The sequence below is a fragment of the Teleopsis dalmanni genome, chromosome X, assembly GCF_002237135.1.
Source record: "Teleopsis dalmanni isolate 2A chromosome X, ASM223713v2, whole genome shotgun sequence".
NCBI classification, from domain to species: Eukaryota; Metazoa; Arthropoda; class Insecta; order Diptera; family Diopsidae; genus Teleopsis; species Teleopsis dalmanni.
The window spans coordinates 66991185-67011771 of record NC_051848.1 but is presented as its reverse complement, the minus strand read 5'-3'; the positions used below and the strand labels follow the sequence as shown (position 1 = coordinate 67011771).

The 20587-nt window shown below is 27.9% G+C and overlaps 2 protein-coding genes across 2 annotated transcripts in view; both read left to right on the top strand.

The window, feature by feature from the left end:
• The first annotated feature begins 282 nt into the window (after positions 1-282).
• LOC119690166 (ubiquitin thioesterase OTU1-like) lies at positions 283-1488 on the top strand. Its single transcript, XM_038105164.1, has 2 exons — positions 283-1092; positions 1166-1488. The coding sequence occupies exons 1-2, from the start codon at positions 295-297 to the stop codon at positions 1373-1375; spliced, it is 1008 nt and encodes a 335-aa protein (XP_037961092.1). The 5' UTR covers positions 283-294; the 3' UTR covers positions 1376-1488.
• Positions 1489-13536: 12048 nt separating this feature from the next.
• Positions 13537-20587, top strand: part of LOC119688035 (sodium/hydrogen exchanger 9B2) — a 53371-nt gene continuing 46320 nt past the window's right edge. The window contains exon 1 of the mRNA XM_038102657.1: positions 13537-13656. The gene's annotated coding sequence lies outside the window, so the exon portion shown is untranslated. The remainder of the gene's footprint in view (positions 13657-20587) is intronic.

Here is a 20587-nt window from a genome sequence, read left to right as displayed (position 1 = left end):
TAAACTGTCGATTGTTGAAGGCATTTTATTTTATTATCTGTAAGAATACCAAATGTTAGTTAGAACTTATCACTGAATACAATGATGGGACGATATTCTAGTTGCAAAAAAAAAACAATAATAATTTACAAGCGTGGTTTAAACAGAATTTTCTCGGAAAAAGCAATTCACTTGAACTTGTAAATGCATTCAAGACAGATCAGTAACAGTCTAATTATATATATAAAAATTAAATTATTAAAAATAATTAAATAAAATTGAATTGTTAAGTGTTACCTATTATTTAAAACAACAATGCCTCAGTGTAAAGTAAAGTTAAAGTCAAAATTACTGAATATCACAATTAAAACGACGAATGGTGACTACAATTTGGAGAGATTACATTCCGATACTGCCATTTTCTATTTTAAGTCACGTGTTTCTGCTATAACGAAAATACCAAAATCCGATGTGGATATACTACGCGTAAAAGGTCAATCATTTATACCTTTAAACACCTCTGAGGGTACAAAGAGTATTACTTCAATTGGAATTATGGATGGTGATGTTCTCTACGTACAAGACAAACAAGAGCTAACAGAAGACATGAATGATGATTCATTACATTCGATCCATGAAAACATTTCTAATGATGACAATGATTTGGAAAGTGATACACTTTCAGTAGAGCATAGTATACATTCAATAGAAAATAGTTCAAATGAAGTTTTATCACAGAAAGTGGTGCCAGCGGATAATTCATGTCTCTTTTGGAGCATACGTTTCGTATTGATGGGTAGATTGGACTATGATGGGAATCAAATAATGCGTCGTATGGTGGCACAGGAAATTGCAGCTGATCCAATACAATACAATAGTGCAATTTTGGGCATACCAAATAAAACTTATTGTAAATGGATTCAGCAGCCCTGCACCTGGGGCGGGTCTATTGAAGTATCAATTATTTCAAAACTTTATGGAATTGAAATTGATGTCGTTGATACTCGAAATGGGATTATAATTCGTTTTGGGGAAGACAAAGCATTTCAGTGCAGAGGTTTTATAATATACGATGGATTTCATTATAACGCTCTTTATATGAAGAAAAATAATGTAAGTAATCTTATAGGCATATACATTATGTACTGTATGTTTAGTTTCAAACTCTTTCCTCTAATCAATTTAGGATACTATCCCGAAAACAATATTTCCGATAGACGAAATGAATGTCTTTCAACAGGCGCTTGAGATCGCAAAAGAACAAAAATCGAAGTACACTCTGAGTGACAATAAATTTAAAACTTATTGTGTTGAATGCGATGCCATATTTTTGGGCAGTGCACAGATTGAGGAACATGCTGAGCAATTCGGACATTATAAATTTGACAAAATTTAAAATGAACAATATTAATAACATACTTTTATAAACTATAGTTATTCTATAAGTAAAAGTTTATATTATAACTAGTTTTATGCTTAAGACAACTCTAAGGAACGTTAACACATATAACAACTGATTTAAGGATTTGAAGCTTATAAAAATATCTTTTTTTTTAAATATATTTATATATATATACAATATATATTAATATATTTATGTATAATATATATATATAATAAAATAGGTATTTTAAACATTTTATATATTTAGGCCGTGTGCGAGTTGGAGTAAATTGATGGACTATCAATCGTCCAAGGAAAATAGTAAATTATGTCGGTATGACGAATGTTGGTATTTACCAGAATAATAATAAAGTTTTAAAGTTTTAAAATATTAAAAAAAATTAATAAGCTTATTTTCCAGTTACTTTAATATTTATTTGCGTGTATTTATATATATACATACAGATGAACATTATAACTTCAATATACTGGCAACAAAAAAGGGTTAGTTATTAATTAAATTAAAATTAATAATATTATATTAAAATAAATTAAAAATAAATGAATTATAAAATGATAATGAAATATGTAAAATAAATTCCAACGCTGGCTTAGCAAAAAGTAGAAGTTCCAGTATTTCTAAAACAAGGAATTTCAATTTTGTTGAAGTTTTTTTAATTATCAAAATTAAATTTAAAAATATGTTGTTGTTATTTTGATTCAATCAAAATTAGCAATAATATTATATAATATTAAGAGAATTAGCTTTTTATAATATTAAGAGAATCAAGTTTATGACCCACAGTGTCATTTAATACCAATTGTCGTCATAGTTATGTTATTGTCATTATATTATTAATGTTTTAGTTCCATTGCATTTAACTGCTATTTAATTCCCTTCATTACTATTTTACTCTATTGTTATTGTGAGTGAACTTAAAGTGTTATAACTTATTCACACGGCACAAATTATTGCTCATTAACTGCTTATCTGGATTGCGTTGTTACTGTTGGGCATGCGTTTCTTATTTTCAAATCAATTCGCAAAAATTAATTTCAAACAATTTCTTTCGTTCGATTTTAAATTTTTTGTTCTTCAAAACCACTTTGTTCTTATATAATTGTATGTATTATTCTTCAAATATTTCTCTTAAGCAGTTAATTTTAATTAATAAAAATGTCGTGTGAATGCCAATGTAATGAAATTCTCGCAATCTCGTTTTAGAGTGCTTTAGAGTGTGAATATGCTTTTACGGTAGTTACGGTAGTCAGATGAATGGTGATGATATTTGTTACTATATGTTTAATTTAAATTATTAGACAAATGAAATTAGAGAAATCTTGTTGAATTAGACATTTAAAAGCCATAAGTCAATCAAAATTAATTTTAATGTCAACCCTTGACCCAATCTTCTATATAATTTTTGAATAGCCCTCAACACCTATCAATGTTTGTTTACGACTGTAAAAGATCTTTCTTAAGTGGAAATATCAGTTTCGGTAACAAAAAAAAACACGGGTCTCTGTCAGGTGAGAACGATGCTTAATCGATCATAATCATTGATCACTCAGCGATAAAACGAAAGCCGCATTCAAGCAGGCTAATGCCTTCTTTAGCCTAGTAAGGTTTTCTCAAATTTAGTTCTATTTATCTTATTTTTTCTTACAAGTTATTCATACAATTTTAAACAAAAGTCCATTCCAGATTTCGTCACATAACAACCATATAATATAACGGTTTTTCAATAATTTGAGCAAACGGAAAAAAAAATTAATTTTAATTATACAAACATATATATTTAACAGAAACCAAATTTTTACTAATGAAATATTTTATTTATTATAAGCTCATAATCATTTTCTTAGAATATATTCTAGAACTTATTATTTTAGTTTAATACTTTGTAGTAACCTTTGGGTCTTCATACTTTTCTAGAGTTTCTCTAAAATTCATCTTAGTTTTTGGCTTCCGCTTTCCAATTTTGACACTTATAAGGACCAGGCGTTCTTTATGGACTTAATACAAAGGACTTAATACTTAATTCCTTCCTCAAAATGATAATCTAACGTTTTGAAATAGTCAACATTAATCAGAAAAATTTTTGAAATTTTAAATGGTCAATGAATCACTTACAGAGCGGAGTCGATGAAAAGATGAAGAATCGTCCCAAAAAATGGGTTCTTCTTTTCTTTGAGTAATGGATTCCATTGTAGGCACAACTCCATTAAGAATAATTTTTTGCAGAGTTCTGTATTGACCATGCCCTCGATCAATTGAAGCGAAGCAGTTTTATATTTATTTCCTACATCGCCCTAATTCAAGGAGAATGCTTTACAGTGGCAATACAGCCGTTTATACAAAATCATTTTCTGTTTCTATGGCAGACTGTAAGGAAGTCATCGGGTCCAATGACGCTAGATTTGAGAATATAATGTATGACCACTTCAATTTTTCTTATCATTAACCCAATTTAAACGATTTTTCTTTATTCGGCTATTCAAAAGTAGGTTTTTGGCAGGTGTTGTAGCGATTAATCCGATCTTCTTTAGTTGACGTTAAATAATTCGATCAGGAATATCTTTTGTAAAATGTTCTGCACTTCAGATCCTGTTTCAACAGCATTTTTAAATTAATCTTGGAGGCTCGTTCTGATGATAACACGATCTTCTCATGGCTTTCCATGTAGCCAACCTCTGAGCTTTCGTTAATATTGGTAAATTAACAGCTCAATTTACGAATTTATACGTTTTTTGTGATCAATGCAATAAATTTCCGTCCGAAACAATTGCCCTCCTTTAAGCATTCTTTTCCCAGGATTTAATTCAACACAAACTATTTTTAACTATGATAGAAAATCGTCATTAAATTCAAGAACAAAAACAAAAAAAAGAATTGACGTATAGAATAACATTTGGGGAAACCCCAGACTATAAAAGACGCAAATTCATAAAAGTTCAAAACGCGGTTTTTTTTGCCGTTGGGTGTATTTTTATATTGTATATTTTAGTATATTATAACAATTTTATATAATTTATAATTTTGGAGTGCGTAATCAAGAATGACTCTACTCAAAAAAAAGCTTAAACTGAAAAGTATTTTTACGGCGTTTAAAGTAAAACGTTCCCACATCACAGAAGAGACTGTGGATTACCTATATTTTATTGTTTTTAGAGCTTTACTGTATCGTTTGGCGTTGAGTGTACGTGACTTATTCGGTTAGTGTGTCGATTTAAATAAAAAAAATAAAATAATTATTTTACTCGTAAATATTTAATACGAGTACATCCACATAATAAGCACTTTATAATATATTTATATATAAGTGAAGGCAAGACGTTATAGCGCAATAAATTTATTTCGAAGTATTAAACTACAGATCTACACGAAATATTAGAGGTACCAGAATAATAACATAACAAAAAACGAAATAATAGAATACAAATTACAAAAATAAAATTAAATTTGTAAATAATTTTAATAAACTAAATATTATGCATTCAGTTCGAAGATATTTTGTTGTTTTGGAGAGCAAATTTATACAATAGACAGACATATATATGTTTGGATAATATTTGTGGCTTAACAAACCGTCCAGTTATTTTGATGGTCTGTTATAGTGCCTGACACGAATTTTTCTTACACTCTCAACTGCCAATATTTACCTACCATCTTAAACCTACCGTCCTGCACCTACCATCATTTATCTAACATCATTTACTTACCATCATTTATCTACCATCATTAACCTACCATCATTCACCTTCCCTCATTTAGCTACCATCACTTAATCACTTTCATCATTCAGTTGTCAAACTTACGAAAAATCAACATTCCATGTGGATGGCAGCAAAAAACTTTGATCACCAATCCAAAAGGATACACCGTGTAGAAAACCTGACGGATCTAGGGCTCGCAGTAACGAAAATAAAGTTTGCGTTCTAGCAGAGCACCGCTTATATTATAATATTATATTATATTAATGCACCTGGATATGACTAAATTACAGATAATATGATATAGCGAGTACCCCACCTATCAATATGGTTCCTAATGTTGATTTTTAACAGCTTTTTTTCTTTTGACTATTATTCAAAGCCATAGAAATTTTTTATAATACAAATGATTTTAAAGCCAAGCAGGTCCTATCTTTGGGATTATCATACAGACGAATAAGTGTTCTACTCCAACCATTTAAAATTTTTAAGAAAACACTGCTGTTATACGTGGCTGTAAAATTCCGCTTTGGAACGGAATATGGGAGTATTGAGCAAATGTACAAAAATGCTAAAGATATATTGACTGCATTTCAGAACAAAAATTATTGTTCCTGTGTATTATTATATGTGGTTCAACTCACTTTGATTCTTTTTAGTGTGGACCTGATGCATAAAATAAGTCAATTCCTTTCTGAAAATACGCAAAGTTTTTCATTTCATTTATAGCAATCTGATTTTTAAATTGAAATATGATTCCTTTATTTCAAGAAAAATAGATATAAAGGCTGGTTTGTTTTAAGGCAGTGTACTCGGGTTGTTTCTTTTCCTAATTTATATAGCTGATGTTCTCTTATGTGTATTTAAAATCATGCAGTTGCTGCTTTCGCGGATAATACTGCAATTCTTAGTACACACAATCACCACAAAAGTGTATTCCGAGTCTCTCATTTAAATTTTTTGGAGAAATGCTTGCAAAATGGTGCACCAAACCTAATGAAACGAAAAGTGTGTAAGTCACTGATACGCTGCGCAAAAGAAACGTGTCCTCCTGTGATGTTGAATAATATAATTACACCCCAATCAAATGTTTAGAAATATTTCGGCATTCATCAGAATGTAGCCGTTGACTCTAGAGTCCATATCCACAGAAAAAAAAACACAACCATAATTGAAATCGTAGCAACTACACTGGGTTATTACAAAAATTCAAAACTAAGCTTGGAAAACAAGGTTCTAGTTAACAATTAAAACATAAAACACATCTGGTCCTATGGCATCGAACTCTAGAGCTCTGCGTACTCCTCTATTATTGAAAAAGTACAGAAAATACTAAATAAACTACTAAGGCAAATAACCGGTGGTTTATGGTATGTTTAATACATACCATAATATCCATAACGATTTTAGAATCTATAAGATTACTAATATTATTAGCAGCGTAATCCAATAGTGCAGTTTTCTGGTCCCATGATTTCCAGATTAAAATTAAAAATCCCTATTCCAGTGGATTAAATAATTCCTTTAAATTTCTTTTACATATTTTATTGCCTTCTTGTTTTCATTTTCATTTTCTTTCTGCGTGCTTATTGCGTTATGTATAATTTTAGAAATTAAAATTATTAATTAAAATTATTAATAATTATTTTTATATTAAGAATGATACCATTTTAAATATAATATTTTATAAAAAAAAAGATAATTTGCCAGTAAAACTAAATTAAAGCAGAGACATTAATTTTATATAGGCGTCATCAATTATCAAATAGTCTTATAATAACCTAACCACTGATTAGTTCTTTGGCTGTTAGGTCGATCTCACCATTATATGTATTTGTAGAATTGACCAAAAAAAAAATTTTGCAAAAAAAAATTGTTTTCCTAATACCCCGAAGTCAACTAAGTGAACATAAATTCATCAATTACAAGAAGGGTACAAAATATTCAAAAAATAAAAAAATAAAAAAAACAATGGAGAAATCATTCTTTTTCAGAAATCCTACAATAATGGTGTCTGGCTCTAATGTATCAACATTTACTAATAAAAAAATTTTATAAACTAAATAAAATGTTGGTTAAATCGATGGGTTCACTTCTGCAGCGGCCGTTCGCTTCATTTTTTTTTCTACTTTTTTTTATTTGTCTATCATATTATTTTTACGCAAGTTTCTGAGTGTACGCACTGACGTTTCGCCACTGACGTTTTGACACTGACGTTTTGTCTTTAATGTCGGTGTGCATATTCGTCAATGCATTTGGACGGGGTTTTACGTTGTTTGCGTAGATAAGAAACTAACTAAATTTTATTTGTTTTATATAAAATAGCAACAAATATTTGTTTTATAAAAATCAGCAATGCAAATAAATATTTTATTTGTTTCTATTAAGTCCAGCGTTGTATATTCTTTAATATTTATTTAATTTAATTCATTTTTTTAAATAATAACAAAACATATAATGATAAATCTTTTATGTCTAATAAATGTCTAAATTCAATTCAATTCATTTTACTTTCATATATATATACACAATATACAGTATCGTCTCGATAATCAGAATAAGGGTTGTCTGGGTTACCGAAATCTCAAAATTAACAAAAAAAATTTTTTTTAGTTAATAATAACTACAATTAATATGTAAATCAATTTACAGCCAAAATTACTGAATATATTTTTAAAAAGGTATTAAGATTGTTGCCAAAATTATAGAAATGCACAGCTATCTACACTAACTGTTATTTCTACCTGTTATTCCATCTCTATGTACATGGCTAAAGTAGAAAAAACTTTGATAAAATAATAATCCCAAAAAATAATAATAAAATATAATATATCTTAATTTTTGAGCTTCTAGAATATCGAGAGCATACTGTATTTAGTGATAAATATTTTATGCCCAAATACCCAGGTCATGTGGATCATAAACTGAGCCTTAAATTTTAATCGTCACAGACCTGCTGATTTAAATTACTTCAGTAATTGCGTTTCAGTAAACAAAATATATTTTTCTAATCTTAAAGTTATATGCAAAATTCTTGTTTTTTTAAATTGGGACACAATAAAAATTAAATATTTTTTAAAAAAAAGTACATAGTTTAATAATTGATCCAGAGGCAGATAAAGTCGGGTTATTTTATATTTATTTAAGTTGTATAAAATTATTCAAAAATTATTTTAAATACGGTTACTAGTATATAGTTAACATTTTGTATGTGTGTACTAGGTGGAAAGCATCGAAAGACACCGTATGAGAGTTGAACACTTTAAAACCACCTCTTGGAAATGATTGTAAATGATTGTAGTCGCATTTAGCGGATGCAATCTATTCCAGCCATAAAGGGGAACAAAAAAGGGGAGAGCAGAAAGGCTTAGAATGTATTTAGCATGCTAAATTTATTGGCTTTAATATATATATGGATGTATTCAGTTAGTGGTGAAAAGCTTATTGGTCAAGGGGATAGGGTTTACGTAAATCACAATTAACACAATAAATATGTGTGTGAACTTCATTTGAAAATATTTTAGAAATTATCAACATTCATATACGATTATATATGTGCGAAAATACATTGTAACTCACGCAAAGTCTTATCCCGACACCTACATACCATTAATGTTTGAGTGTTGAAATTGGAAACTTTACAGATACAACTGTTTTCAGTGTTTAGCTATTTTATAACTGTAAAAGGCTGCAATTTTAAAAAATAATTCACTCCTGCTTATTGAGAACTATGAAAAATGCTAAAAAACAATATCAACCTACATACATTTATACATATGCAGATTATACTACACACCATCGTTCAGACATGATCTATTGACTACTGACAAGGTTTGTCTGTTAGAAGAGGGACATCTACAACATTGCGGAAAAGGTTATATTTTATGCACAATCAAAAGCAAATGGGAAATTTTAAATTAAATATTTCTTGGTTAGATAAATCTTTCAAAATATTTAGTTTTCGACTTATCGTAAATAATGCAGTTATATTAAAAGTACTTTAATAAGTTGCTTAAAAATAGTTCGTGCATTTATTAAGGCGCCTGATATAATATTTTTATACAGTTTTTATAAAGTTTCAGAACTGTCATATTTTTATTTACTTGTTATTTATTATTTTCAATTATAAAAATAATTTGGAATAAGTAAAACGTTTTAGATTATATCAAAAATTTATAATTCTTATTTACTTTAGTTAGCAAAGTATAAAAAATGTTATATTATTTTAACATATATTTCGTGAGCAATAATTGCTATAGTTATTTTAATATAAAATTTGTGCTTCAACTTTACATAATTTATCCCTCCTTATTACACCTTGTTACACTATCGCATTTAATAAATTTCAAACGAAAATGGTTTTTATTCCATTGTAAAGCAACTTTAAATTTTGTGTATTTTAATGAATTTGCTCTCATTATTTAATTGTTTTTATACAAAAAAAATTTTTTTAGTATATTGATCAACTGGAAATTGTAGCGACTATAGATTCCATTAAAATTTTATTTTTGATTTATTAAATATCATAATTTTCGTTAAAGTTCGTTGAATGGAACTTGAACCAATTCAGATACGTCAATTTGATGCATTTTTGTAGAACTTTTGTGCTACAGAGGTTATTTGACGATTAAAAATTGGTTTGATCGACCGACATATATGACTTAAGTTTTGATTGAAAATTGTCGTTTAATCAAACCATTTTCTGTGTTCATTAATGTGGCAGGAACCAACATTTTTCTAAACCCATTAAATAGACTAGTCTCAACAGACGTCACAAAGGTCATGTAATTTTAACAGTACAGAAGTATAGAAACAGCCTTACCGAGGCAGGCATACCTATGTTACATATATCTCTAAAACCAATACTTATTTTGAAACAGTTGTTTTTAATTTGGAATGCTTTTATTGTTTCATGGATGTCTTCTCATATGAAGAAATTAAATAAATCGAATGTAAAAAAAAAAAAAAGAAAAAAGTGCGTTTGAGCAGTTTTAACATTTCCCACAACTATTACAAACTACACATATCGTTATTAATCATATAATTGTTTAAATTTATTCGCTTTTACGATAAATAATCACAATCTTCTATATAATCTGTAAAATTAATTAGTCAGATTTCGATACGCAATAATCACCTTTTTACTTGCCTGATAGATGGTTTTTTATAAAAATATATATGTATATTCTATATGGAATCTATACGGAATTGTAGCTGTAGTGAGGAGTAACACAATCTCGAGAACAAACAAATTTTATTTACTCATTGAAATATTATATATATAAAAATTTAAAAAATTGCTTTATTATATTTACATAACTAATGTGATTTTTTTTAGTTATTTTAAGTACCTTCAAATTTTTATTTTATAGCTGGAGTAAAATATTTATCTATAATTAATTGATAATTGATAATTAGATAATAAATTTCTCTCTACGGTAGTGAATAAAATTTTAATTTTCTTTTATTATAACAATATATAAAAATAATATATATTATTTTTATTATTATATTTTAACCAAATTTATTATTTCCGTTTTTTCTGATTATTATAATACCTCATTACTTATGTTAGTTAACACCACTTTTATTTTAATTTAATATGAGGAAACTAATTAGTGAGGAAATTTGAGGAAATCTTGAATTAGTGCAAAATAATTTTTTGGTCTATTGTAAAAACAAATTAGCTTGGTTACGTTGAAGTTACGACCTTGTGCAGCAAAGCCCACTTTGACTTATATAATGGCGTATTGTGATAGTAAGAATATATGTTATTCATAACGTTGATAAGCAGAGCCACAATAATAGGTAAAAAACCGATGTAATCAAAACAGAAAAGAGGTCTTTATTATTTTTGATCTTGTACTGTTTAAAGATGGGTACTAATAAAGAAGGTAAATCACAGTTTCTCTCTCTTTCGCACATCCACAACTATAATAAATGATATTATAATATGGACGAAGTCTCATTACCATAGTTATCTTCATTAAATGCACTAATTTGTAAGTACTTATACAGTAGTACTGTACTGGTTTCGCTTTTAGTAGTATTTGGTTCGTTGTAGTGGCAGGTCTCATTGCATATTACCATAGTATGCAGTGACCTGTAAGTACCTAAACCGCAATATTGAGTAGATTGAATACACCAATATTCAAGGGACGAATTCCGGCCAACTGGCTATGAGTATACGTATTAGTAGATAAGTACAGCTGTGATATGCTGCATGTAAAACAACGCTGTTCGACAAGCAGCATTGTATGACAAGAAATTGCACACCAATTTTTATTTGAATTTTTTGATCCTAGAAATAAGAAAATCAGAATATCGGTGACAACTATTAGTTTTGTTTTGGAAATGTAGAATTTGAAAAGAAAACCCAGTAAAATAGTAAATTTTGTGAGACGTTAGGTTAGGTTGAGAAGGCATGTGCTGACAATTATCAGATTTTACCGAGAGAGGCAAGTTGCTGACCTTTGTTGTTTTCGTGTATTGTCTGTTAAACCATTTGGATTTTCAGATTAAGTTGAGGAGATCCGATAAGTGAAAAAGCGATCCCCAAGACATTGAAGTCGCCTTGTCTGTAGTTTTGGACAGAGACACAGGAAGTGGTTGATGGATTCTACTTCCTCCTCATCTTGGCAACTCCTGAATAATCCATATGTTGGAACTCGCCACCGTTGAAGCATAGGTGCAATGGCACAGTGACCCGTTAGTACTCCAGTAAGAACTGCAGGCCATAAGGTTCTAGCGACCTCACAGTCTTCACGGTTAGTCCATAAATTATTAGACACCGCATATTTTGTGAAAATGAACTGTCAATTTATATTAAACAAAACTCACTGTAGTTATACTTGGTAAATTTGTTCAAGTAAAGTTCAAGTAAGAGTGATAACTGCTGATCAATTATATTCTGCAATATAAAATGTAAAATATTCCACATAACATATACTGTTGCGAAGTAAAAATAAACAATTCATAATTAAATATAATTAAGGTTATAATTAAAAAAAAAGTATTTTAATTTTAAAAAACGTTGTTTGTTTATTGAAACAAAAGGGCCAGTAGGAATAAAAACATCTGACTTACAAAATTTTTACTTAAAAGCATTTCCGTACTTTGTGCGTAAACCGCTTTTCTCAGAAATAAAATACGCGTTTTTTTTTATTTTTAATCTTATTTTACTTTTACTTGAAAAGTATAGGAACAGACCTATAATTTTGTATTTGTGTTGAAGTTGTTGCGTTGCTCTTTTGATAGATTCCCGTCCACACCGCTGGCTTAAATTTTAATGGCTGTCACTTTCTTAAAATTATATGGATTTGCTAATAGTGTGACGCCATCTATGTGTTATCCTATGAACGTTATGTACATATTTCTGTATATAATGATTAAGGTTAAAAAAGTTGTATATTTAATACCATTAAAATATGTATTTGTAAAAAAAAAATATTATCTTCTCTAATTGTATGAGAAATGACGAAAATTTTGTTGTGTATTTTTCTATGCAAACGCTTTACTGATTTTAAAAGTCTTCCTCTTTCAATTGAAATGCGTTTGCAGTATTGTTTTTTACTCTTTAAAGCATTTTCTTAAGAACGTATTGAAGATATATGTTATGTATACCTTTTTTGTTTGTTTATTTTTATTTTTGTTTGTTTTTATTATTATATCGTTGTCATTTTATCATTTTCTATTCCTTTCAAATATACTCGGTCTTATGCTTATTTAAGCGCGAAGTCTTTAGCTTATTGATGTGTTGTTGTTGGTGTTGTTGTTCTTGTGCTGCTTATAAAAATGATTTGCTATCATTCGTGTTATTGTTGCCAAATTCGAGCGAGCAGTAAGTAAACTGTTTATTTGTCATTAATATTTGTTGCTATTGTTGTTGCTATTGTTGCTCTTCCTTGCTTAACACTTTTCTTGATTGCATGATTGCTGTTTTATTTACATACTTTTAATTTTTTTAGTATTTTTGATTTGTCGTCGTCGTGTTTAAATAACATCGTGTAGTGATTTGTTTTTTACGATCGGTATTGTGCTTTTTTTGTGAATTTTTTTCGAAACATATAAAGGCGTCGTAAAGTGTTTTTGCAGTTTTAGTCTTTGTAAGACGAGGGTTGCGTTTGCTGTACGAAACAGAAACAGAAACTCCAAACGAAATATTAAAATAATAACAAAATATTTAGCAAAATTTATCTGTGCTTTTCCAACTGCACTTAAAATTGTTCTTTAATTAAAATTAAATTAGATTCGCTAATCAAATTTCTCCTTTGAAAAATGTTTATTTAAAATGTTAATTTGTGCAACGAGGTGAAGAAAACAAGATTGAGCAAAAAGTTCTGTTTTAAAAAAGTGATCAGTATAAATAAATTGTTTTTCATATACATATATATATATATTAAAAAATATATATATTATAAAATATATATATTAAAAAATATATATATTAAATAAAATTAAATATTTTAAAAATTTATAAATTAATATTCTTTTATGTATATTTGCGCCAATGTGCAAATAATCAAGTGTCAAAGTAGTGTTTATTTGGATCACGGATATTTGACGTACTAAAGTGGAAAGGTAAATTAATGCATATATTCTTAAAATCAAAAAAATTATTGTGAAAAAAATGTTTAAAGAATGAACAAATTAAATTTTCTTAATTTTTATAAAAATAATTTTTTTTTTCAAAATAATTTGAAAAAAATATATGTATAAAATAATTTTTGGTTTATTATTATTTTTAAAAAGTGCAACTCCTATTGGTTATGTGTGGCAAATTAATATTTCATATAAAAAATCATTAATTATGCTAATAAATTAATATTAAAAATGAAAACGCATTGAGAATTTCCTGCTCATTGGCCGATGAGCTTTTTCTTGTCACTAACAGCTGTACGCACATACATACTTATGTGTGCATGTATATCATGTGCAATAGAAAAATAATTCTAAAGTGAAAGCAAAAAAGTCAAAACCAAAACAAATTGTGACAAATGCTAGCCTAGTTAGGTATTAAGAAAAAAGTTGCAATCAGATTTATGTTGCTATATCTTAATAGGACAGACTAGTCACACACCAGGACTAAATAGTTTTGAAACACTTTCATACCTGTGTGCATACATATGTACATACATACATATATTTCACTTCATATTGTTTTGAAACAATTTTGTCTTACTATCGGTTGGCCTTAATATGATCAAGATAAATCCTTTAACTTCAGAGCACACAGGCTTAAACAGTAATAGGCATAGTTGGGCTTAGTAATTATTTTATGTCAAGCTTTGTTATTGTTTCATTAATAGCAATGCAAATATATAAACAATAACAAATTGAGAACACAAAACAAAAAAAAAAGGAAAATAAAAAAACTCTATATTAAGCATGAATATTTTTAATGAATATACAGAACTAATGATTCCTGTATTGCCATACATCCAAACATCGAAAAATATACATACAGTCAAACTTCTATAACTTGAATTTGGAACTTCTATAACTTCTTCGAATAAAAATATTGGCACGTGCCAATAGGAATATGGGAAAGTGCATTCTATAAGTCGAATTTTTGTTTTGAGTATGAATCCATGTTAGGGGAAATTCCTTTTTCCAAACCAAATGCCAGCCGCTTGCAAACGGTAGTCAAACAATAGCACACTGTCCTAAAAAGGCTGGATTTGGCCAATTTTCTACATGGGACGAACAGGACGATATTCCTTTAATTTTCTTGAATAACATTGATGAAGACCGGGAATTGATGTAAAAGTGAAGTGAATGTAAAGTTAACAAAATAAGTTCAAATGCTACTCTTAACCATTATATTATATTGAGCTTGAATCTGAAATTTGTATATCAAGCTTTCCTACAGATAACGATATTATTGACCATTATAGCTCTGAATTAGTAGATCCGATTCTAAGCGCAACGAAAAGTGATGATAAGGGTTCGGCGGATGAAATTGTTTATCGGCCTTCTAAGAATGAAGTAGAAGATTCATTCAAAATTCTGAATTTTTATTTGCAAACGAATGATTCTACAACTGATGATCACTTTAAGGATTGAAATAAAATGGAATCTCAGCATTATTATATTTAAAACGTATGTGCTTATAATTTGAATTTATTTAGAGGAATTAACATTGTAAGTGAAAATCTAGTTGCAGTATAATTTCGCTAGTAAGTGAAATCTTTCCTGATATTTATTCCCAAACACCTTAATTATCAACTATTGAATGAAAGTTATGTGCGTTCTCATTATAAAGATAGTTTTTAATAGTGTCAATCCATTTTTTTCTTTGTCTTTACTTTGTGCTTGCATCAAACACTTATCGCAACAATATTTTCTAAATGAGAGGATTGGATCTGGTTATCTGCTTGAACTCATGAATGTTGCAGAAGTAGTTTTGTGTTTTCTAGTGCTATCCAGTAGCTATTTTTTTTAGCACACAGACATCTTCTCATCCAGCGCAAATATAATAAAAATTTTAAATTTGAAGATAGGATTTTGTGTTGAAGTTCCTAATATTAGCATAACAATTTAATAAGAGCTATGCGGTTAATTTCATATATGGAAGAGTGCTAATTATAAGTGTATTATATATCTTGCTATATTGCAATTTTGCTATTGAGTTAAATCTTTATTTGGTATAAATTCTCAGATATAATTATAATTAACTGTTCGATTCAATTTGTGTGGATTTTAAAGATCATTTTTAATACATATTATCAATCCATTTAATGCCTAAGAAGTCTTGTTGTATTAACAATTTCTTTGCGACTATAAGCTAAATAAATAGTAATTCATAGAATGTTGTTTTTTTGATGTTTTTTTTTTTTTGATATCAATGCTTATTTGTTAATACAAAATATACATTTATTGTTATTACAAAATAAATAAATTTAATTTAATTTTCTAGTCTGCAAAAATGTGTTAAAATATTATTAAATAAATAATTTCTATGTATTTCATTATATTTTAATCAATTTAATTAAAAAAAAAATAAAAATAAATTTAAAATATAAACGGAAAATCTTTTTTGAACAATTTCATTTAATTATTATTAATATTTTTAATATATTTGCAACGTTTTAAGTTCCAGTCGTCAGTATATATATATATATAGTACACACTTACACAAACATTTATTAATTATTTTTAACTTAGTAATTATAATTTTTACCTAAATCATATGTAAAATGAATTTTATTATATAAAGTAATTTATTAAAATATTTTAGAGTAAATTATTTCAACCTATAAATTAAACAATTATAAGTATAATTATTGAAAAATTGTGGCTGAAATTAAAAAAAGAAATAAGTGTTAAATATGTATATGTATAAATGAGATAATTAAATGAGATAATTAATTAAGTTGAAGTTAAAATCTTTTTACTTTTACAGCTTATTTTAATTATATACTACATAGTTTCATTAAATTGGAGTCATTAAAATGAAATGATATTTTGACTAAATTTTTTTTCATATTAACGATTTTTTTAATTAGGCAATTATATTATGTAAATAAGAATAAAAACTTAAAACTAATAAATTATTAATTTCATAACAATGTAAGTTTTTTATAAAATTAAGAATTAATTTTAAAAATAAATTCCCTTAAGTTTTAATTGTTTCGCTTATTAACACAAAAATTGTTTTGATGGCAAAAGCACTGTAGATTTTTACTAGTAGTACTAGAGTATCAATGAAATAAATGGAATACTGGTATAATCTAATCTGTTCGGATTAGATTTATGCAACTACATAAATCAACAACACGTACTAACAAATAACTTCTAAGAAAAATATTAATTAAAATTTTTTTTTTATGTGAAAAACTTGTATTTTTTAATTCGTAAAAAAATTTTAAGTAAACACATTGAACTCTATTAAATAGTTATTATAAACAAAAATAAACATTTTTTTTTATAATATTAATACAAATAAAAAATACTAGACGAAAGACCGGATGACTTGTTTTATATTAAAGTAACTGTGATCGAGTATGTGTCTTAGAAGAACAATCACTCTCTAAAATTTAGAAGAAGTAATTATCTGCCTACTTCTGTTATTAAAGGTCATACAGGTATATATTATATAGCTTTATATTATATAGGTATACGACTAGATTGAGTACCACTAGCAGAAATCTCTTCATAAGTTGTTAACATAAGGCTATGAGGAAAATAAACGAAGATTTATTAACACAAGGTTAACTATTAAGATAATATCCACTTTGAAGCATTCGTAGAGTAATAGTCGACCCTAAGCGACTAATAAAGAATCTCATTGACACAAAATTATTTATCAGATTCTATTAAAGAAGCACATAATATACATATAGCATTATGACTGCATTATATTCAAAGTTTTTAATTAAACTTTCCTATACAAATAAATGTAAATAACTTATTCTCATAAGCCAAAGCTTATTTTTTTTAATAAAGGAAGAAAATAAAAAACAACGACATAAACTTGGAATAGAACAGAAGTATTGTGACATTTGTAGTTCTTTGGTATCGAATGCAAGTTTCTTACCAAAAAATAAATACTTTACTCACTGCGTAAAAGTGTATTATATTTTGTCAAATTTTAATAATCAAAGAGATCGGAAGCTTACTCTTACTTCGAGTTAGGTAGTCTTACAGACTATGTTACGAATTTTCATCTGATTTTAAATAGTGATGTCAGTATGTCACATCAGAGAGACTTGCCTTGTTAATTTGATTTAGGGTGCTCCTAAATATAACTATTTAGCAACTTAAGCTCATTCAGGTAAGGAAAGATATCTCTTTATAAATAAATCGACGAATTAGTAAAAGTTATCAGTTAAAATATTAAGGTTATTATATATGTGATTCCAAAGTGAATGTGAATAATATACCGTTTAGATTGTAACCAAACTAAAGGGTATAAAGCACATCATCAAGCAAATATTCTCCTCTAAAAATCGTATAATACTGAATACTTTCAAGATAAATTTGATTTATGTGTCGGCACATATCCGACAATAGCTTGGCGGTTGTTATTTTCCAATGTGTCGAGAATCTTAGTATTGTGAATTGTTGCCATAGACATGATACTTTGCGTATTCCCGCAAAAAAAGTTCTAGATTTTCGTACATTCAATTCAAATTCTACATCAGGGGGATCATTGGAGACCCCTCATTGAACAAAATTCGAAGCAGAAAATCATTATCCAGACTTTGTTATTCGTTCATTAAATCAGGGTGTATATTACGTTAAAATAGCATATATAAAGTTATACATATTATGTATTGGTTTGACTTTTTTGTTTTATATACGGATATCACTGAAACAGTCAGGGTCATAAAGTGATTAATTCTTTATAAACTGAAGATTTAAGATAAATTTATTTTTATATATACAAGCAGACTTTAAACAATTTTTCACAGATACAAAAAACAATGCTTTAGTATTTTTGTTTCTGCTTATTTTTGGACATAATCTCTTCTGAACTTGATACACTTTTCAACATTTTTCTCCTCTTTAAATTTTGCACTGCGTAAAGATCTTCAATACCAATTTACAGCATATATATCTCTGTGTTTGATCAAAATTTTTAGACTCTGAGCTTATCTTGAACCTTTAACAAAAACAAAAAAATGGCCATTGAAGGTCAGATCTTAACCAAGTATGTGCCGGATAAAAGATTTTCTGAGTATGTGGAAACTGTTGTTCAGTAAAGGCTTCATAGATTTTACGCTTTTATAAAGTACTGTAAAGTACTTCTTTAGTCTCGGGACTATTAGGGTGGATCTATACCATAGTTTATTATCAGTTGCGAACCTACATAACTTCTTTTGCTTGAGCCGTTCAAATAGTGCATTGGAAATGTTCAAGCAATTGATCTTAGTAAATCCGAAGAAAACTTAATAATGCGTACATTTTTTATAATATTTTCTAAAGGTAATATCGAAAATTTGATTTCAATAGCTACACAAGAAATTGTTTTCAATTTCATCAATCAATCAATTCAGCTTTTGATCAATTATGTTTATTTTACGACCCCCGCTCCCAATGCAAACAGAAGGGGTGGTTATTATCCATAGTCTCTTTTTTTTATAAAAGATTACTTCGAACAAACTTATAGGGGGTGTATGGGTTAAACACTACCTTACATGACTACACTCATCTTTCTTACTACGTCTATGAGGTAAATAATTTTTTAATGAATTTTTTATTAATTTATTTCCAATTAATTAAAATAAAACACTTCGGTCATTTTAAAACAATTTTATAATTTTTGAAATGTTGGAATACTGATAAGGAATTATAATATTCTTTTTGAAAAAAAAATTTTTTTTTTGTTATTTAACAATATATCTTTATTGAATCGCTATATTTAAAGCCTAACAATTCATTTTAGAATCCTAAAAAACTAAAAATATTACATTACACATCATTTTATATGTACATACTACAATGAATTGTAGATTATTTTAAGGAACCTCTAAATAAGTAGCTTGATATATGGTAAATATATCACGGCGAACAAGTTGAATAAAACAGGATAATATTTAGAAAAACAGGATGGTAGGTCTATCATTCCGTTTCAGTCTAGAAGAGTTTATCATATTAGCAAGAGAACTAACCAGCGGCTTCACAAGGTTTTTAAGATTTGAAATATACTTCTGCCTAGTTCTCTCGAATTCGAGTTTAACCATCGCAACTTCCAAATCGAAATGTGAGTTTTCATTTCTGATATACCAGGGTGCATCAGTTATCATTTTTAGAATCTTTGCTTGAGCTCTGTGCAGGATTTCTACATTTGACAAACAGGCATTGTCATATAGCTGTAAGCTGTACATCCAGATTGGTTTAATGACTTGTTTGCATAACAAGACTTTATACTCTAATCATAAGGAAAACTGATAATTTATAGATTTGAACTTCATTTGAGTTCTCTTTGCTTAGATATATTTTCGCCAAGTTAAGCGTTGAGAGTGAATGTCTTAAGAAAGTTTCTACACATGGATGGGGTTAGGGTAGACCGGCAGAAACCCCATATAATTATAGTACAGCAATATTATGAGATATACTTATACATATATACAATAAACGTAGAATTTAAACGTTTTTGGTAATTATGTGTATTTATGTTTCAATTATTTAATACTTTTTTATAGTCACGAAACTGCAACCAAAACTTTACCAATTACGCACCGTTTCCGGTCACCTACTAGACAAATTATACGACACTTTTATTAAACCCCAATGTACCGATTTGGGTGTTAGGTTTCCATTAGCACAAATAATATTGTATTTTTTGAATTTGATAAACGTTTTGCCGGTTTCGGTTAATATTCAAGTACTTAATGTTAAGCTAACGCCATAAATTAAAAATCGAATTTCGAAATAAAAACAGCGAACCACTTCAAGGGAGATATAAAAATGATTAAAATGGCAAAATGTTTAAAAATAATTAACGCAAATTTTTTAACTTTTTAACTCGACGTTTTTTTTGCAATTAAAAATCGCACATAAATTA

Excerpts from the sequence above, each read along its gene's own strand:
- LOC119690166 (XM_038105164.1), top strand. The coding sequence starts at position 295 with ATGCCTCAGTGTAAAGTAAAGTTAAAGTCAAAATTACTGAATATCACA. Across the intron at positions 1,093-1,165 it reads TTTATATGAAGAAAAATAAT|GATACTATCCCGAAAACAAT; the intron begins GTAAGTAATCTT and ends TAATCAATTTAG.